The sequence below is a fragment of the Chiroxiphia lanceolata genome, chromosome 8, assembly GCF_009829145.1.
Source record: "Chiroxiphia lanceolata isolate bChiLan1 chromosome 8, bChiLan1.pri, whole genome shotgun sequence".
In the NCBI taxonomy this organism is placed as follows: domain Eukaryota; kingdom Metazoa; phylum Chordata; class Aves; order Passeriformes; family Pipridae; genus Chiroxiphia; species Chiroxiphia lanceolata.
In genome coordinates, this window is record NC_045644.1 from 20,237,624 (window position 1) to 20,251,939 (window position 14,316).

Sequence of the window (14,316 nt, forward strand, 5' to 3'; positions counted from 1 at the left end):
TGTGCAGGGGTTTGCATCTCTCCTCTTCCTCCTCCCCATCTGTACACCCTTCCCTTTCTCCCGTCGCATCAATAGCGAGCTGTCTTTCTCCTCTCTTCCCCAGGGTAATGAGTACTCCCTCCCAGCTCTGACCCCTGGTCTCGATGAAGTCAAATCAAGTCTATCCACCTCTGCTAACCCAGACCTGGGGACAAATGTGTCAGGACCCCAGACGTACCCTGTGGTGACCGGTAAGCTGCCTGACCAAACAGCAGAACCAAGCTTTTTATTTATTTCCCTCATCACCATTAGCTTCTGCTTTTTCTGCTAATGCAAGATATCCCTCTGTGGCAAACATGGAAAGAGACAGAAAGACTGTGGAGAACATAAGGGCTCAAGAGAAGCTTGAAATTCAGAGTATTGGCAGTTTTGGGTACACCTAGATGTGTCCAGATGTGACTCAAAGACAGGAAAACCCAGATGTGAATCGGGAACTTGTGTGCCCAGATGGAACTCAGGGTTGGATGCTGGTGGAGGACAGATATGTCCAAATATGCACTGTGATTTTCTTCTTATGTATCTGAGAACAACAGGGTCATGGATTATCCATGATCTGCACTTGGTTTTCTTGGGGAGAAATAATAGTATAAGTTCTATTCAGCCCAGGCATTTGGAAGGGGCATTTGCAAATTAAATACTGAGGTCTGCTGAGCTGTGACTGCTAAACTCCCTCTTCCTTAAGCCTGTGAGTCTCTAATGAAAGCTAGCAAAAAAAATTTGTGCACAGCCTTCCCTCATGTGTGGGCACATTAAAGTCAGGTGTGTCTGGGAGAGTAGAAGCTGTGTGTAAGTGCATGACAGCAGAGGAATCAGGATGCACAGAAATAGTAAGGAACCTCTGCAGCAGATGCTTCACTGAAACTTCCTCTTTGCTGGTGGCACATGCAGAACCTGAGCAGCACAGGGTTGCCCTGGGGCCACAAGGCACACACATGCTGTCATGATGTTAGTGTTAGACTGCCTGCCCTGTGTACGTCTAGAGCTGTAAGGAGGTATTCATATGGTGCTTAATTCATACAGCACTTCTTCTCAGGCTTTAGTTGCCAGTGCTTGCTGCTCACACAGCTACCATAGATTTGCACATCTCCTCTTGGGTAGCTAAAGCAACTGGCAAGGCTCAAGTGACTTGCCCCTGATTGGTATATCTCTCTTTCTCTACAAATGCTGTGGCCAATCTAAAAACCTCATGGCGTAAGTTGAGAAATAACTCATGACAAAGAGGTCTAAATCCTGTTAGCAAGAGGAGAAGCTGTTGTCTCTTGGCCAAAAAGTTGTCCTCTAATAGCACAGAATCAAGAGCACTGGTGTTTGTATCTCAACTTTTTCTTGCAAAAGCCCCAGCTAATAGCCCTTGCTGTCAAAGCAGCTCATGGCTGAGGCAGGTAGTCATAGCTTGTTCAGCAAACACAGAGCAAAGGCATGGTGTTGCATGCAACTTTTGGCTACGAAGAACTTTGGCATCAGGCAGGAATAGTAACGGTTAACTCAAATACAGAGGCTATCCAGTGTGAGGTCTACAAAATGATGTGGAGAACATGGGGAGATGAACTACATTATTTAGGGAACATCTAGAAAGCGTGACATCCCCTGATTTTTTTCATGGCTTTTACTGCTATCAGGCTCGATTCAGAATCCTTGTAGCCGTGCGGTTTCTTAGCCAACTGGAAAAAAATGGCTTAGCTGTGGCAAAATTGTTCTACCTTTCTTTTTATTTGCATATGCAAGGCAAAACTCAGCTGGTGTTCATCTATTGTTTAGCAGACCTACATCTCTTACAGGAAATATTTTCCTGGTTTGGGGGGCAAAGCCAGTAGGAGAGCAAGGCAGATCCCCACAGCTGGATGTAAAGGTGACGCATCTACAATCAGAGCCTAAGATTCAAAGGGGCCATTAAAATAATTCCTTTTAGTCCTTCTTCCTAAGTGAAGATGGTTCATTCCAGCCTGTTAATGTGAGAGCAGGCTTCTAGAAGGCTGGGAACACTACACAAGCTTTGGACATTACTCTCACATGGGCACAGAAGGAGACAGATTTGGCCTCCCAGAAGAGACTATAGGCTAAGGCAAAAAAATTTCCTCATGTCTCCCCCACCCTGTGCCATTCTCACTCTGTTCCCTGCCACACTCTCCGCTCAGCTCGAGAACATCCCCATCTGATCCATCTGGATCCAAAAGTGAGAAAGTTCATTTCAGACCCAGCTTGACATTCCCAGGTGGCAACTTAGCACTAACATCTCAATCTGTATGCGACATTTCAATCAGTGCAGAGTAACAAAAGCAGAACTTTTAGCACTGGGAGCTGTTCACTGGTGGTAATGATGGAGAAACTCAGAAACTGGAAATGAAAAGGGAAAAAAAAAGCCCCTTGACACTCTCTAAGGCATCAGGGGAAGAGGGGCAGAGTTTTTCCTCTACACTTAGGCCAGGATCCAGTGTTTGGATTAATGGTGCCATTACCCAAGAAAGGACTTCAGATAACGCTCATTCTTAAAATGTTTTTGCTGGCAATTAAATGGTTGCAGGTATTGATCTTCATTGATCTGATGTTCTCAATTTGCATAATCTATTAAAGATGAATGATTCATTATATGTTTGCTATGGGGCTGGACAATGCTTTTGGGAAGAACCAGAGAGGTGAGGAACTCAGTGCTGCCTCCTGCTCTACCCTAGCTAGGAAATTAAAGAAGTGGCTGACAGCATACAGATTTCTTTGGTATCAACCAGGTCCTGCTCCCAAGAAGGGATGCTGGAGTAATAGTGGATACTGAATTGCTGGCTGCCTGTTTTGCTGCTATGGTGTCATCTTTGAAATGCCTCTTTGCTCTTTCAGATGATACCTGTAACAAATATGAAACGAATCTATCCATTTAGGGTACTCTGTGTGCAGTCACTTCACGATGTAAGATTTAGCTTCACTCTACAAGAAAGTCTCCCCATCTCAGTCTTCCCAGACAGAAAAAAGTATCACTAGGTCTTTCCAAACCAAAGCTGTACAGCACTGGATTCTTGTCCTTCCTGAAGACTTCAGAGAAAGTCCTTCTCTTCTCTCTGGCTCATGACTAGCTTTTCTCAGCAAGCTGTCTCAGCTCACACCATTCTGAGAATACAGCCCTCCAAAAGCCATCAAAACCTCAACAATATGTAGCTGCCTAAAATCTTGAAATGTAGTAAGATAGATAAGGAACAGTGTTGCTCAGGTCCCTTTATCTGTCTGTGGGCTTCCTGGAATTGAAGACCTAGAAATGCTGCAAAACAGGCAGCCACCAGAAGGCCTTCCCCAAAGTCCTGGGCATCTATTCAAAGACACAGCTTAGCACCATAGTTTTATACAGCACAGCCTTGTCTAGTACTACTAATATCAAACACTCCCTTTCAGACAATTATTCTACTAACACATCTTAGATGCCACATTTATTACTCACATCTCCTAAAGCAAGTAAACAAAAACATTGTTTTACTATGGAGAAAACAGGTCACCGTTATTTCTCCCCATTAAGTATGTGCAAAGAATTTACATTAATGAGTTGACACTTAGGGACTAGCTGGACACTAGGCTAGGAAACATGCTCCTGCTGTCCTTCATACGGAACAGACAATGCAGAAATTTTCAACTTTTTTCTGAAGGCTCAGAGAGAGAAAGCTTTTAAGAGCTGCCTGAGTATAACACCTCCTCTTTCTGCATGCACAGACAGTGGACCAGCTATATCTTGCCTTGTTGTTGCATGGCCCTCATAGCTGGCTTGGCATAGATCCCTGACAGTTTCCTGGACAGTATCTTTGGACACCAATCAGAAGCAAAGATCCAAGCTTGAAAATACCAAGATAAGGAGAGTACACGCAGTTGAACAACACTATAAGAATTCTGTTGTTCAGAGTTGTTCTACTTCAGTTACTTCCACTGAAAGTAAACAGTCCAGGCAGATGAGTATAAATCTGTACAGGACTAAGTAAACACAAAAAACCTCAACAGCTTTCTTTTATTCACCAGTTTCCACAGACCTTTGAGTTTGGAAGGTAGCTAACAGCCAAGAGGTAAGCAGAGGAGAACCTCAAGACAGGAGGAATTGCACAAAGTGTTCACACAAGCCTTGAATCAAGAAGAGAACAATTAGATACTTCTTTAAGCACCATCAGAAGTCACAGCTTCTGGAATAGTCATGCATGAAAGAAATGAGGTGTATTCAAACCAGGTTTTGAGTTCTGGGGACTTAGATTAATAGTCTGGGAAGAGAGACCTTTCCAACTCAATTATCTAGCCCAGGAGTTACCCAACAGAGACACGGCACTACGGCAAATAAAGCACAATGGACTTTTCATGTATGGCTTGAAACTTGCTCATTAAAAGACTACTAAAGGGATGGATTTACCTACTAAATAGAATGTAAAATGACAGCAAAGGTGAAGAAAAATTTCCCTTACAGTTGAATCCCAGCAGCTTTTACTAAATAGACCTTGTTTGCAAGCCCACTACAATCTGTGAGATCTACAAAGAAAAGGTGGAAGACAAGATGGAAAAAAAAAAATCACTTCAGGAATTTCTACCGTTGACTGAAGTGGAAGTATGTGTCCCATTCTCTTCCTCTGAGGAGGCTTATGTTCTACAGTTAGCACCTATTAACAGGAATAGAGAACTTTAAAGTCATCACCACGCACCAAAGCAGCTATCACATCCTATATAGAAAATGTTTCCTTCTCTCTGGGAAATAAATATTTCCCTAAAACAACAAGTATCATCCAGGGTGAGAAATTCTGGCAACAACTCACAATGTGTCAAACAAAGGCACCAAAAAAGCATAAACCTCATCAATTTCCCTTTCCTCCAGACCTCTCCTCTCAGGCACAGGTTCAGATTTTTTTTCAGTTTAATTTTTTTAATTCGTATATTAATGTATGCAAAAAAAATTGGAATTACTGACATGAAGGCTACTTGTTATGTCTGAAAAACATAAAAAACCAGTACTTAAACAGCATCTGATTTCTATGAAAGTTTTCAAGAAAGCTGTGATGCTAAGCATGGAGAAATCACTGGCTAGATACCTGGATCCAAAATTTTTCTGAAATGATAAACAATCCTTTGAGAACTTTAGCTTCCTTCAAAGTGAAGATATTTCCTTCCTTAGAGATTAGTGAGTGACTGAAGAGAATTTTGTTCTGTTCAATAACCTAGTCATTCAAAACTAAGAAACAAATTAGGATTTGAAAAAGCAGGAACATTTGTTTTCCTCAAATTAAGTGAATTAAGGCTGAGTGAATTAAGGTTGGTGTGAAAGGATGAGATCTATTAGTTTTAAAATAAGGTTCTGCAATCAGTTCAAATTCCTCCTTATATCTGTCCTTTCCTTCATTTAATATGTAATTTCTAATGCAAAACCTGCTTAGAAAAGCTTGCTTTTTCTGTTCTAGTATATTTAGGAAGTCAGGGAACTTGTGGTCATTTTATTTAATTAGCATGAATAATTACAAATACTGTTTTTAATTTAATTCTAATTTCCATCCAAATATAACTTGACACAGATCACAAGTAAAAAGTTAATAATCTAATAGAATAATAATATGGACTCATCATTCACTATTTTCCATATAATAATGTGTGAAGACAAATTATATTAAACAACATAATTGCTTAAATAAATGTGCACATGATGCAGTCCATCTACTCAGCAGAAACTGAAATAACCATGTTTAGTGTAAATTTTGTATTTGTCAAAATATTTGTTACCACCCATAAAATTAAACCTTTTAGAAAACAGCCTCATAGTGGAGATGTGAAACAAGCTGATCCAGCTTGCTGTTTTAAAGCATGACTTCAATTGACTGTTACATTCAGTTGCACTTATATCATTATGCTGAGAGGGGGAGCATTTCCTCCCCTTTTCTTTGTTTGTACTGGGGAAAATTTCCTTTCTTGCTCCAGTCTACTTTAGCCTCTGACACCAGTGAGCAATGGCCCCGGTCAGGGCTTGACTGAGCTGACTTAAGAAAACCTCTTTAGCAAATGGCTAGGGACTCCAAATTGGCTTCAGTGATGGCAGATCCTACAGATGCAGACCCGCGCTCTGTGGCACAGCACCACGGCTGCAGTCACAGCAGTCAAACAGCCTGTTGGGCACACCTCTGGATGCCTCAATGCCCTGAAAATGATAGTCATTCATGTAGCTGTTACAAGGCTGTTACTATCCTGCCTCACCAAAACGAAGGAAGTATTTTCTGTGAACAAGCCTCTCATATTTAAGGTGAGAAATTGGCAAAAGCAGAAGTCCACAGGACCTCCAAATTTAATCAATTGAATCCCCTCCTCAAGAAGAGATAATATCTTATCTAGTCAACAGGAATTTGGAAAGGCAAAAGGTGTTACTATTCTTCTCCAGGACCAAATGGCTGAGAGTGATAGATAGTCAGATGAATGACTCCTGGAACAGACAGGAATAGCAAGCGGGGAAAGGAATCACATAAACTATTTCCATGCATTCAATATAAGTTTCACTGACAATAACTTTATGATGCTGAAGAAGGCAGCTTGGGGGCTTGAAAGGCATATGAACTGAGAAACCCAGAAATGAATGGGCCCCAAAGAAATAATATCTTTGCCTTCCTTAAATTAGCATTTAAGTGCACAATAGCAGTGAATGACAATAATGTCATATAATGACAATAGCAGTGAATGGGCATTGCCAGCCCAGTTTTCTTCAGCAAGAGGACAGCATTGCCACACTCTATGCTGCTGGACAAAAGGGGACTTTTTTAAAGAGAAAATAATTATATTGTCTTCCCAACAATTCAGGTTTTGCCTTTTCTTCTGGGGCTAAATGAAGGATCCAATGAGTATGGCTTTGATAAAATTTTTTATGATGTAGATATTTGCCCACTGACAGCAAAGACTGTGCTTTATATCTGTGTTAAGCAACACCTGTCAGCAGATGTTAATAATTTTGATCTCCATCAGCTGTACTGGATTTAATCAGGCCCACTGCTTGTACAGTTGAAATTACCCGCTGCAGTCTTTCAGAGAAATGGAAAGCTTACGGCAATCTTTGGCCCATCTTTTTAAGTTCAGGATTGCTGCAGGCTACCCAGGAACATCTATCTTGTGGTTAGTAAAATATCATTATGATGAAACCTTGGAGTTACCTATAATGAGGACTGTGTGAAAAACTAATGTGTTCTAATTGCATTTCTCAGCCTATATTTCAAAAACATCCAGTTTAAGAGGTAATATTCAAGTCGCAACCCACCCAAGAACAAGCATATGCTACACTTCAAGGCAGGGAGAAATGGCCAGATCTAGTGGGCTGGGACTCAAGAAATGAGACAACAATATAAAATTCACTGAACTTCTCTGTTTGCCAAGTGCACAAGTTGCACAACTTTCCCCCCTGTGCCCAAGTCTTTAAAGCATATCTTCTCAAACTAGGACACTTCATCTGCTCCATCTGCAAACAAATGTACTTAGAGCCAAACAAAACTGACTTCAGTGGCATTCTCCAGTGGTTAACCAGTACTCACAGTACTCAAGCAGCTTCATAGAGTAAGTCCAGATCACAGGTCTACTGGAAGCTCTGTGGTTTAGTCTGTATGAAGACTATAAGAATTTTCTCTTTAAAGTAACATACAGAGTTAGCAAGTCAGTTTACTCTGAGAGCAGCAGTTAATCAGATCAGATACAGTTTTATAAAATCCAGTTTTTGAAAAAAATAGGGCAAATAGAATTTAAAACTTGACATGTGATGTCATGCCACAACAGTGTCGACTCCTGGGGGAAAGCAATCCAAGGTTGTTTCTTTAAACACGTACTTCAACAATGTAATGGGCTAACAACATGGACAGATGTGTGCAGAAACAGAAAATAAACCTGAACACACAAGGCTCATTCTCCAGTCAACAGGAAGACAAAAAAAGGTATAACGTGAAGCAGATTAGTCTTTGCGCACTTTTCAATTCTTCTAGCACAGGTCTGTTATGATCAGAGAAGGGAAAAAAAATAGGACAGTCTTTATCTTCAGTGCAATTTGCATAATGCCCTTGCCCCAGAAAACCTAGAAAAGTAAGAATAGAAAAGTTGTTCTTTTGACATGACAGAAAGAAGAAACTAACAATATGCTATGTCAGTCCAGTTTGGTCTTTTGTATGGCTTCTGGAACTTGAGGCAAGATTCCCACATGGGATAAAATGATGTGACTCCACTGCCTATAGTGTAAATTCACCGGTCCATGAGTTCTGAGGACTCAGTGCCATTCTGTTTGCCACAACAAAACTTTTCTAAGGAATGGAGATTAAAAAGATGTTTCAATGGTGGGTACAAGCATAGGATCCAAAACTCCTGAGATAAGATTCAGCTTTGGCACAGGGTTCATACATGAACTTAGGTATGTCTTTTCTGGGCTCAGTTCCTCATAGATAAAACAGTGATCCCTAAGCGATGCTGTAAGGATATGTGTTCTAAAGGGTGGGGCACTGGGGTCATACAAATATTTGGTAGAGACCTCAGGAAAAGATGAAGAATGGGAAATCCTGTCCAGATGGTGAACAGTGTTGAGTGGGTGTGTACAAGCCATCCCTTATGCAGGGATATGCCATCTTGGTATTCTTCCTTTACTGTAAACAAAAAGAGCACTGGATGCAGGTAGCTTATCCTCCAGGAAGCCAGCAATGAGAAACAAGCAGCTTATCTAGTCCTGCAACCCTCCCTGCTTCCCTTCCCTTCAGCAGGAGAGAGCATGATAAAAGAGAAAGCATGAGTCTCTGTAGGAACTCAAAGCTGTGAATCTTCCTCTCACCCTGTCTGGCCAAAATCCCTTCATTTGCAGGGGGAATTTAGGCCAGGGATCACCAGTTCTCACTCTCAGCCAGAATAACAGAGGAGAGGGTTAGAAAGGAAGAAAAACAGCCATAACTCAGCAAGTACAGTCAGAAAGAGAGGAGAAGGAGATGCATAAAATGTGGTTCTCTCATATGTTTCCAGCCGTATCCCCACCCTGCTGACTCTTTCAAATTTCCCCCATCAGGACAGTGAGAGATTCTTTTTTGGGGGGGAGGTCACTTACAAACAAGGATATTGTTTGTCTTTTAGAAGAAGAAAGGAGATTGGGTCAGGAATAGATTACTGCTGCTTTGGAAAGAGGTTGCAAACTCATTCCACCCCCCTATTCGATTCCAGAGTTAGGAGCAAGACAGATACGTTGGGGTTTGCTGATGCAACCTTACTGAGAAATGCTCCCAACAAGACACAGACAAGCCAGTATGGCACTGTTCCACAGCTTGTTGGCAGTAGTGGGACTTAGGATAGGAAGGGGCAAGTTCTCCATCACAAATAAAAAAGAATTACAGAATGGAGAAAATCAAAAGTGAAAACAAAAAAGGTGCAGCTGAAGTTTGAGGTGGTTAAAATGAAAAATGGGACTGTGCCATTCACAGGTGGATAGATAGATCAATCAATTGATCTCGTCTACACTGACACACTTTGGAGCTATAATTCACTGCTGGGGCAATTATTCCAGCATAGCAGTGGCAGGAGCTATATCAGAGACAGAATTCAGGTGCTTTTAGTCAGGGGAGAGTTGGACAACAAAGGAGTAAAAAATGGTAAATACCATCCATCAGTAAAGATACATGGGATATAAGTTATGTCTGTGCACTTGCAGGGTGTAGAGGGACAGATAGACAGATAGATAAATAGACACATAAAAGTCTGAGTTTTGGTTGTGCAATCATTCGCTGTCTGACCTTATACTCTCCTCCTCTCCACTAAGAGAGAAAAGCGTTTAGCATTATTGCATCCAGGTCTCTTTGCCATGTTACTGTTGGCTCCTTTATCCCCCCACGCTGAGTAAGTGGTGCTGACTCTGGAAGGTGCGAGGAATTTTTCTTCATAAGCCTTGATGTGTTCAAGAGAGGGCTGGGCTCATCTCCACTGTGAGTCTGACAGGCGTTTTAACAGCCTCACAACACCAGGACAAATAGCTCCTGGTCCCTTAACTCTTCTCAGATTTGCAAGGCAAGGCCCAGCACTGTTGTTCCCATTGCAAGGGCTTTACACAGTCTTTCAGGCTGAAATCCTCTCTGTGGTGGCTGGGCAGAGCGGAAATCCAGGGGCTGGATCAGATTGGCCTAATGCTACAGCAGCTTAAGCGGTCTGTTTTACCAGAGATTATGGTTTCACTTACACAGAGCGCCTGAAAAATGCTGTGGTTTAGGAAGGATTATCGCTGAAAATTCCATGCTTTAAAAGAGAAATAAAGCAGGGGAGGGACTAGGAAACCCAATGTGCCTGGGGGCTGTGCAAACAGGATTAACCTCTGCCCATAGCACCTCTTGCTTCTGCCCACCCACGCTTTCTGTGTCCACCTTCTTCTCTGTCCTTTCCTTCCTAGCAGCTCCCCACACCTGCTGTCTTTTGTATAATACAGAGAGCTGGAAAAGGGAGTCTGGAAAATGCCCAGGACCAAAGTGTCCCTAGTTTATTTACGTATCACTGTCAAATGGCTTCCTTGAAAAATATCACTTCACTTGCAGCCTGTGAAAGCCAGAGGAACTTTTGGCCCTCTGCCTGCAGATAGATCTATTCATCCAAATTATCTTGTATCAACATTATTTGGATAAAGGCTTCAAGCGCTCCCAGAATGCTGGTGGTAACTCTGCCTGTCTGCTCTGAAGGTAAATCTGTGAACTCCTTGCCATCTGATGACAGAGGATGCAGAAGAAAAATAGGTTTGGAGCTTCTCCATCTACAGAGACTGGCACTGGCATATGAAAGTTCACTAGTACAATTGTAGGACAGTGTATAGTTGTAAAAAGCAGAAGCTGCACACTGATGTGCTGCCTACTCTGGTGACTTTAATTAACTGTACAATAAAATCCAGATACTCCAGCTTCTGTTCTGCATATCCTCCACAAAAGGTCCCTGCCAAACAGAGCTTCCTAGCAAAAAAGGAAAAGAAATTACAATCCTCACTTAGCATACCAGAGACATCACATAAGTAAACTAAATGAAGAGGAACTATACACCTTTTGGCCAGGACTGATCCTTCCCAATAGACTGAAACATGAACATATGTCCTTGCTGCAAAGGAGTCTTGGTGATCAGAAACCTTTACTGGCCATCCAGGTCAGAAGTACTTGGAGCAGAACACAGATGGCAAACTATCATTTTCGCCAGGTAGCAAACCTTCAGGAAACAAATATCTCAGGATAAACAGAATTCACAGATAGAAACTGCCCAGCCCTTTATTGTCTAGGTGAGCAGTACAGCCTCTCAATAAAATGCCTAGAGTTAATTAAGCCAGTTCTACATTAATGAAGTCAGATTTATGACCTAATTATATGTCACATTTGTATTTCTCTGTATAAACCAAAACCACCAGAACTAACTTATTTCATAGGCCATTGGCAACACTTGCCATCACAGCAAAGAGATGGCTTTCATTTATTGGCATTAATTTGTTTCCCTGAGGATAGATGGTTTGCTAGATGATTTGCATAGGATCTGATCACAACATCCATGCTTTGCTTTCAGGTGTTCAAATACAGCACTCTACTATTGCTGTCCCAACAACAGTGAGTGTTCTGGAGTACTTATGCTTTAGGTCACAGAGTTCTCCAATTCCCAAACCTCCTACTCAGCAGCTGAGTTAGGAGCAGTTACAAAGCTGTATCTATTGTGCCTATGCAAATCTGCACATCAGAAATGGAAGTCCATCAAAAATGGAAGTCCAATATAAACAACAATGAAAATTAGACCTTTTGTAAGTCCCCTACATTTTCTCTCCTCCATTATGTCTCTCTGTCAAGGTATCTATCTGGCAAAATTATACTCTGCGACCAATCAGTTGGTTAAATCTCCAAAGTGTGCCACTGCGAACAAGATCAATCGATTGATCCATCTATCTACCTATTAATTGCACAGTCCCATTTTTATTTTAACCACCCCAAACTCCAGTTACACCATTTTTGTCAAAGCCTTTATAAAATTTGGCTTGAGAAGCTTTGACAATTACACTCAGCAACCTGTTTAATAGGTACTCATAGCAGCGCTGCTCTCCTGGGGAAAGTTACCTTGAGTTTGAAGAGAAAACGTGGTATAATTCCTTGAGCCAAACTGTGTAAATGTAGCATCTTCATGTGCCCTCAGCCAGCAAGAGAAAGCAACAGGAAAGGGAGCACAAAAGCTTCAGAGCATTCTTCTTCCCAACCCTATGCTTCTTCCTGTCCTCCTGCATGTTCCCTCTCTCACCTCTCCTTTTCCTGCATCTCATCCCTCCCATCTGCCACAGCACTCCATTCTCCTCATCTCCTGCTGCCCCCGCAGAGGCATCCCTGCAGTCTGAGCCTAGCCCCCAGGTGCATTTACTGCTGTTGTCTCAGCACTGGCTCCTCTGATCTATTCCTAACCTTTTTATTTTTGTTTTTGTTTTAAAATTAATTTCCCTGTAGATTTTAACCACTCCATTTTCATTTACCCATTTTGTTCTTCCTCTCCTCCCTTCCCCACCCTCCTCCTCCTTCCCCTGTTCCCTTTGTCTGTCTGTGTCCATCCCTTACCCTACCACAGAAAACCTCTCCTCTCCCCTCAGTATAAAGCAAGAGCCTCATGGAGCCTCTCTCACCCCTTTCACCCCCACCACGCCGGTCGGCTCTGGGCAGGCTGATCTTCAGCCCTTCCACATGGCCCTTTCAGACGATGCGTCCACGCCCTGCTACAGTGCCTTCCTTCATCATGGTGCCCACTTTGGGCAGTCCAGCAGCCAGCCTCTGATAGCAGGTAACCGGCCTTGGCCACAAACTGAGTGGGGATGCTCTAGGAAAAGGGTTCAGTTTCGTCTGACGGGGAGGCCAGTAAATGCTGCAACCTCTTTGAGTGCAAGTGGGAACCAGAGCAACCACGTTCCAGGTCTGCATATGCAGCATGTGTTCTCAGCTGCATGAAGTCACAGCAAGATTTCATGCCTATCCTTCATTTTTTAGAATAAAATGGGAAAAGAAGCTGTAACTACTTAGAAGTGACTGGGTGTCCCAGCTGGATGGGTCTGGGACTCAGCATAGAAGCACTTGTACAGCATAATCCTGTGTTTCCTCAATAGCCATAATGTCCTTGTGTACTGCAGGTCCAGCAAAGGTACTGTGTGCTAGCCTAATGGAGATGATAGCAGCTTGAAGATCCTAGCCAGCTCTAGTCCTGCCTGGGTTGTTCAGCGCAGGGTGTAGCTACTAAGTCAGATAAACACATAGGCAGTTGGTGAGCACTGCCACAGCTGTGCTGTGGGCAGTATTTGAGTCACCTACTTTGGGAGTGTCAGTGTGAGCTGGTGCCTTCATACAGCAGACCAAGCAGTTAAGAAACCCAGCATCATGTATGAATGTCAAGAGCAGGAAGGGTGTGTGAGAGACTATAATGTTTTACAGCCAAAAAATACAGACCTGACATAGGTGGCCTTTAAGGCAAGAGTAGAAGTGAAGAAATAGGTTGCAGAAGATGACAGCACCTATGGGCAGCAGGTGGGAGGGGAGGATGAGGAGGAAGGACAAGTTTCAGGTAGGTACTAAGGAAAACTCCTGACCAAGGTGACTGAAGCAACATTGCTGTAGAAGTTCAAGGGTAACTTGGATGAAACAGGGGGTATTATCTGAGGTGACCACTGACCACTTTTCAAAGGATGTAATCTGGGCTTTTACAGAACAGACAAGTCTTAGTGCAGACCACAGTTCCTAATACTCAAGAAACATATCTTACCTCTGCCTCCTTCATGTTCGTTTATTATTTTTCTCTTTTGACCTAACATCCTTCCTTTGTATTGTCATGTGAGATTTCCATTTCTAAACCTCCATGTAGGAAAACAGAAAGTAACATCAAAGAAGACTTGTGTTCATAACATTGTCTTGGTCCAACCTTATTGCAGCCAGTAAGAGCCCCTGAGTTCTGGGCACTTCCTAAGCCAAGAAATCTCCTGACAGACTCTCTCCAACAATACAGATCTTTGGGGATGCTGTCATATATGACCAACCTCTAGCCTAGAAGGCACTGTGTTTCAGGAGAGGGACCTGCCTTAGGACCTTTATAGGGAATTAGACATGGGGCAAAGTGTTCAAAAGCTCAAACAATGTCACAATGATTCAGATGCTGTTTCTCACTCAGAAGGCTCTTGGAGGAGAGAGAATGGCTGGAGTCGGAAGCATGTTATGAGTTAGCTTTGCCATAGCCTTGGAGTACAAGAATTTAATAATCCTGTCTACCAGTTTGTAATGAGAGGAGGTAATGGAAGGGACCTGCTTACATATAACAGCATTT

General features: G+C 42.5%; 1 protein-coding gene and 1 long non-coding RNA gene across 11 annotated transcripts in view; one reads left to right on the forward strand and one right to left on the reverse strand.

The window, feature by feature from the left end:
* The window catches only part of LOC116790042, a 213,284-nt gene that overhangs the window by 77,293 nt on the left and 121,675 nt on the right, over positions 1-14,316 (reverse strand). The gene's annotated exons all lie outside the window — the stretch shown is intronic.
* Positions 1-14,316, forward strand: part of PAX2 (paired box 2) — a 102,165-nt gene that overhangs the window by 72,325 nt on the left and 15,524 nt on the right. For 5 of the 10 annotated variants that reach the window (XM_032694622.1, XM_032694625.1, XM_032694624.1 and 2 more), the window contains 2 exons: positions 104-230; positions 12,583-12,792. In XM_032694622.1, the coding sequence (XP_032550513.1) occupies positions 104-230; positions 12,583-12,792 (337 nt within the window). Of the gene's footprint in view, positions 1-103; positions 231-12,582; positions 12,793-14,316 lie in introns of those variants that run through there. The other 5 variants (XM_032694628.1, XM_032694627.1, XM_032694626.1 and 2 more) reach the window with 3 other exon arrangements.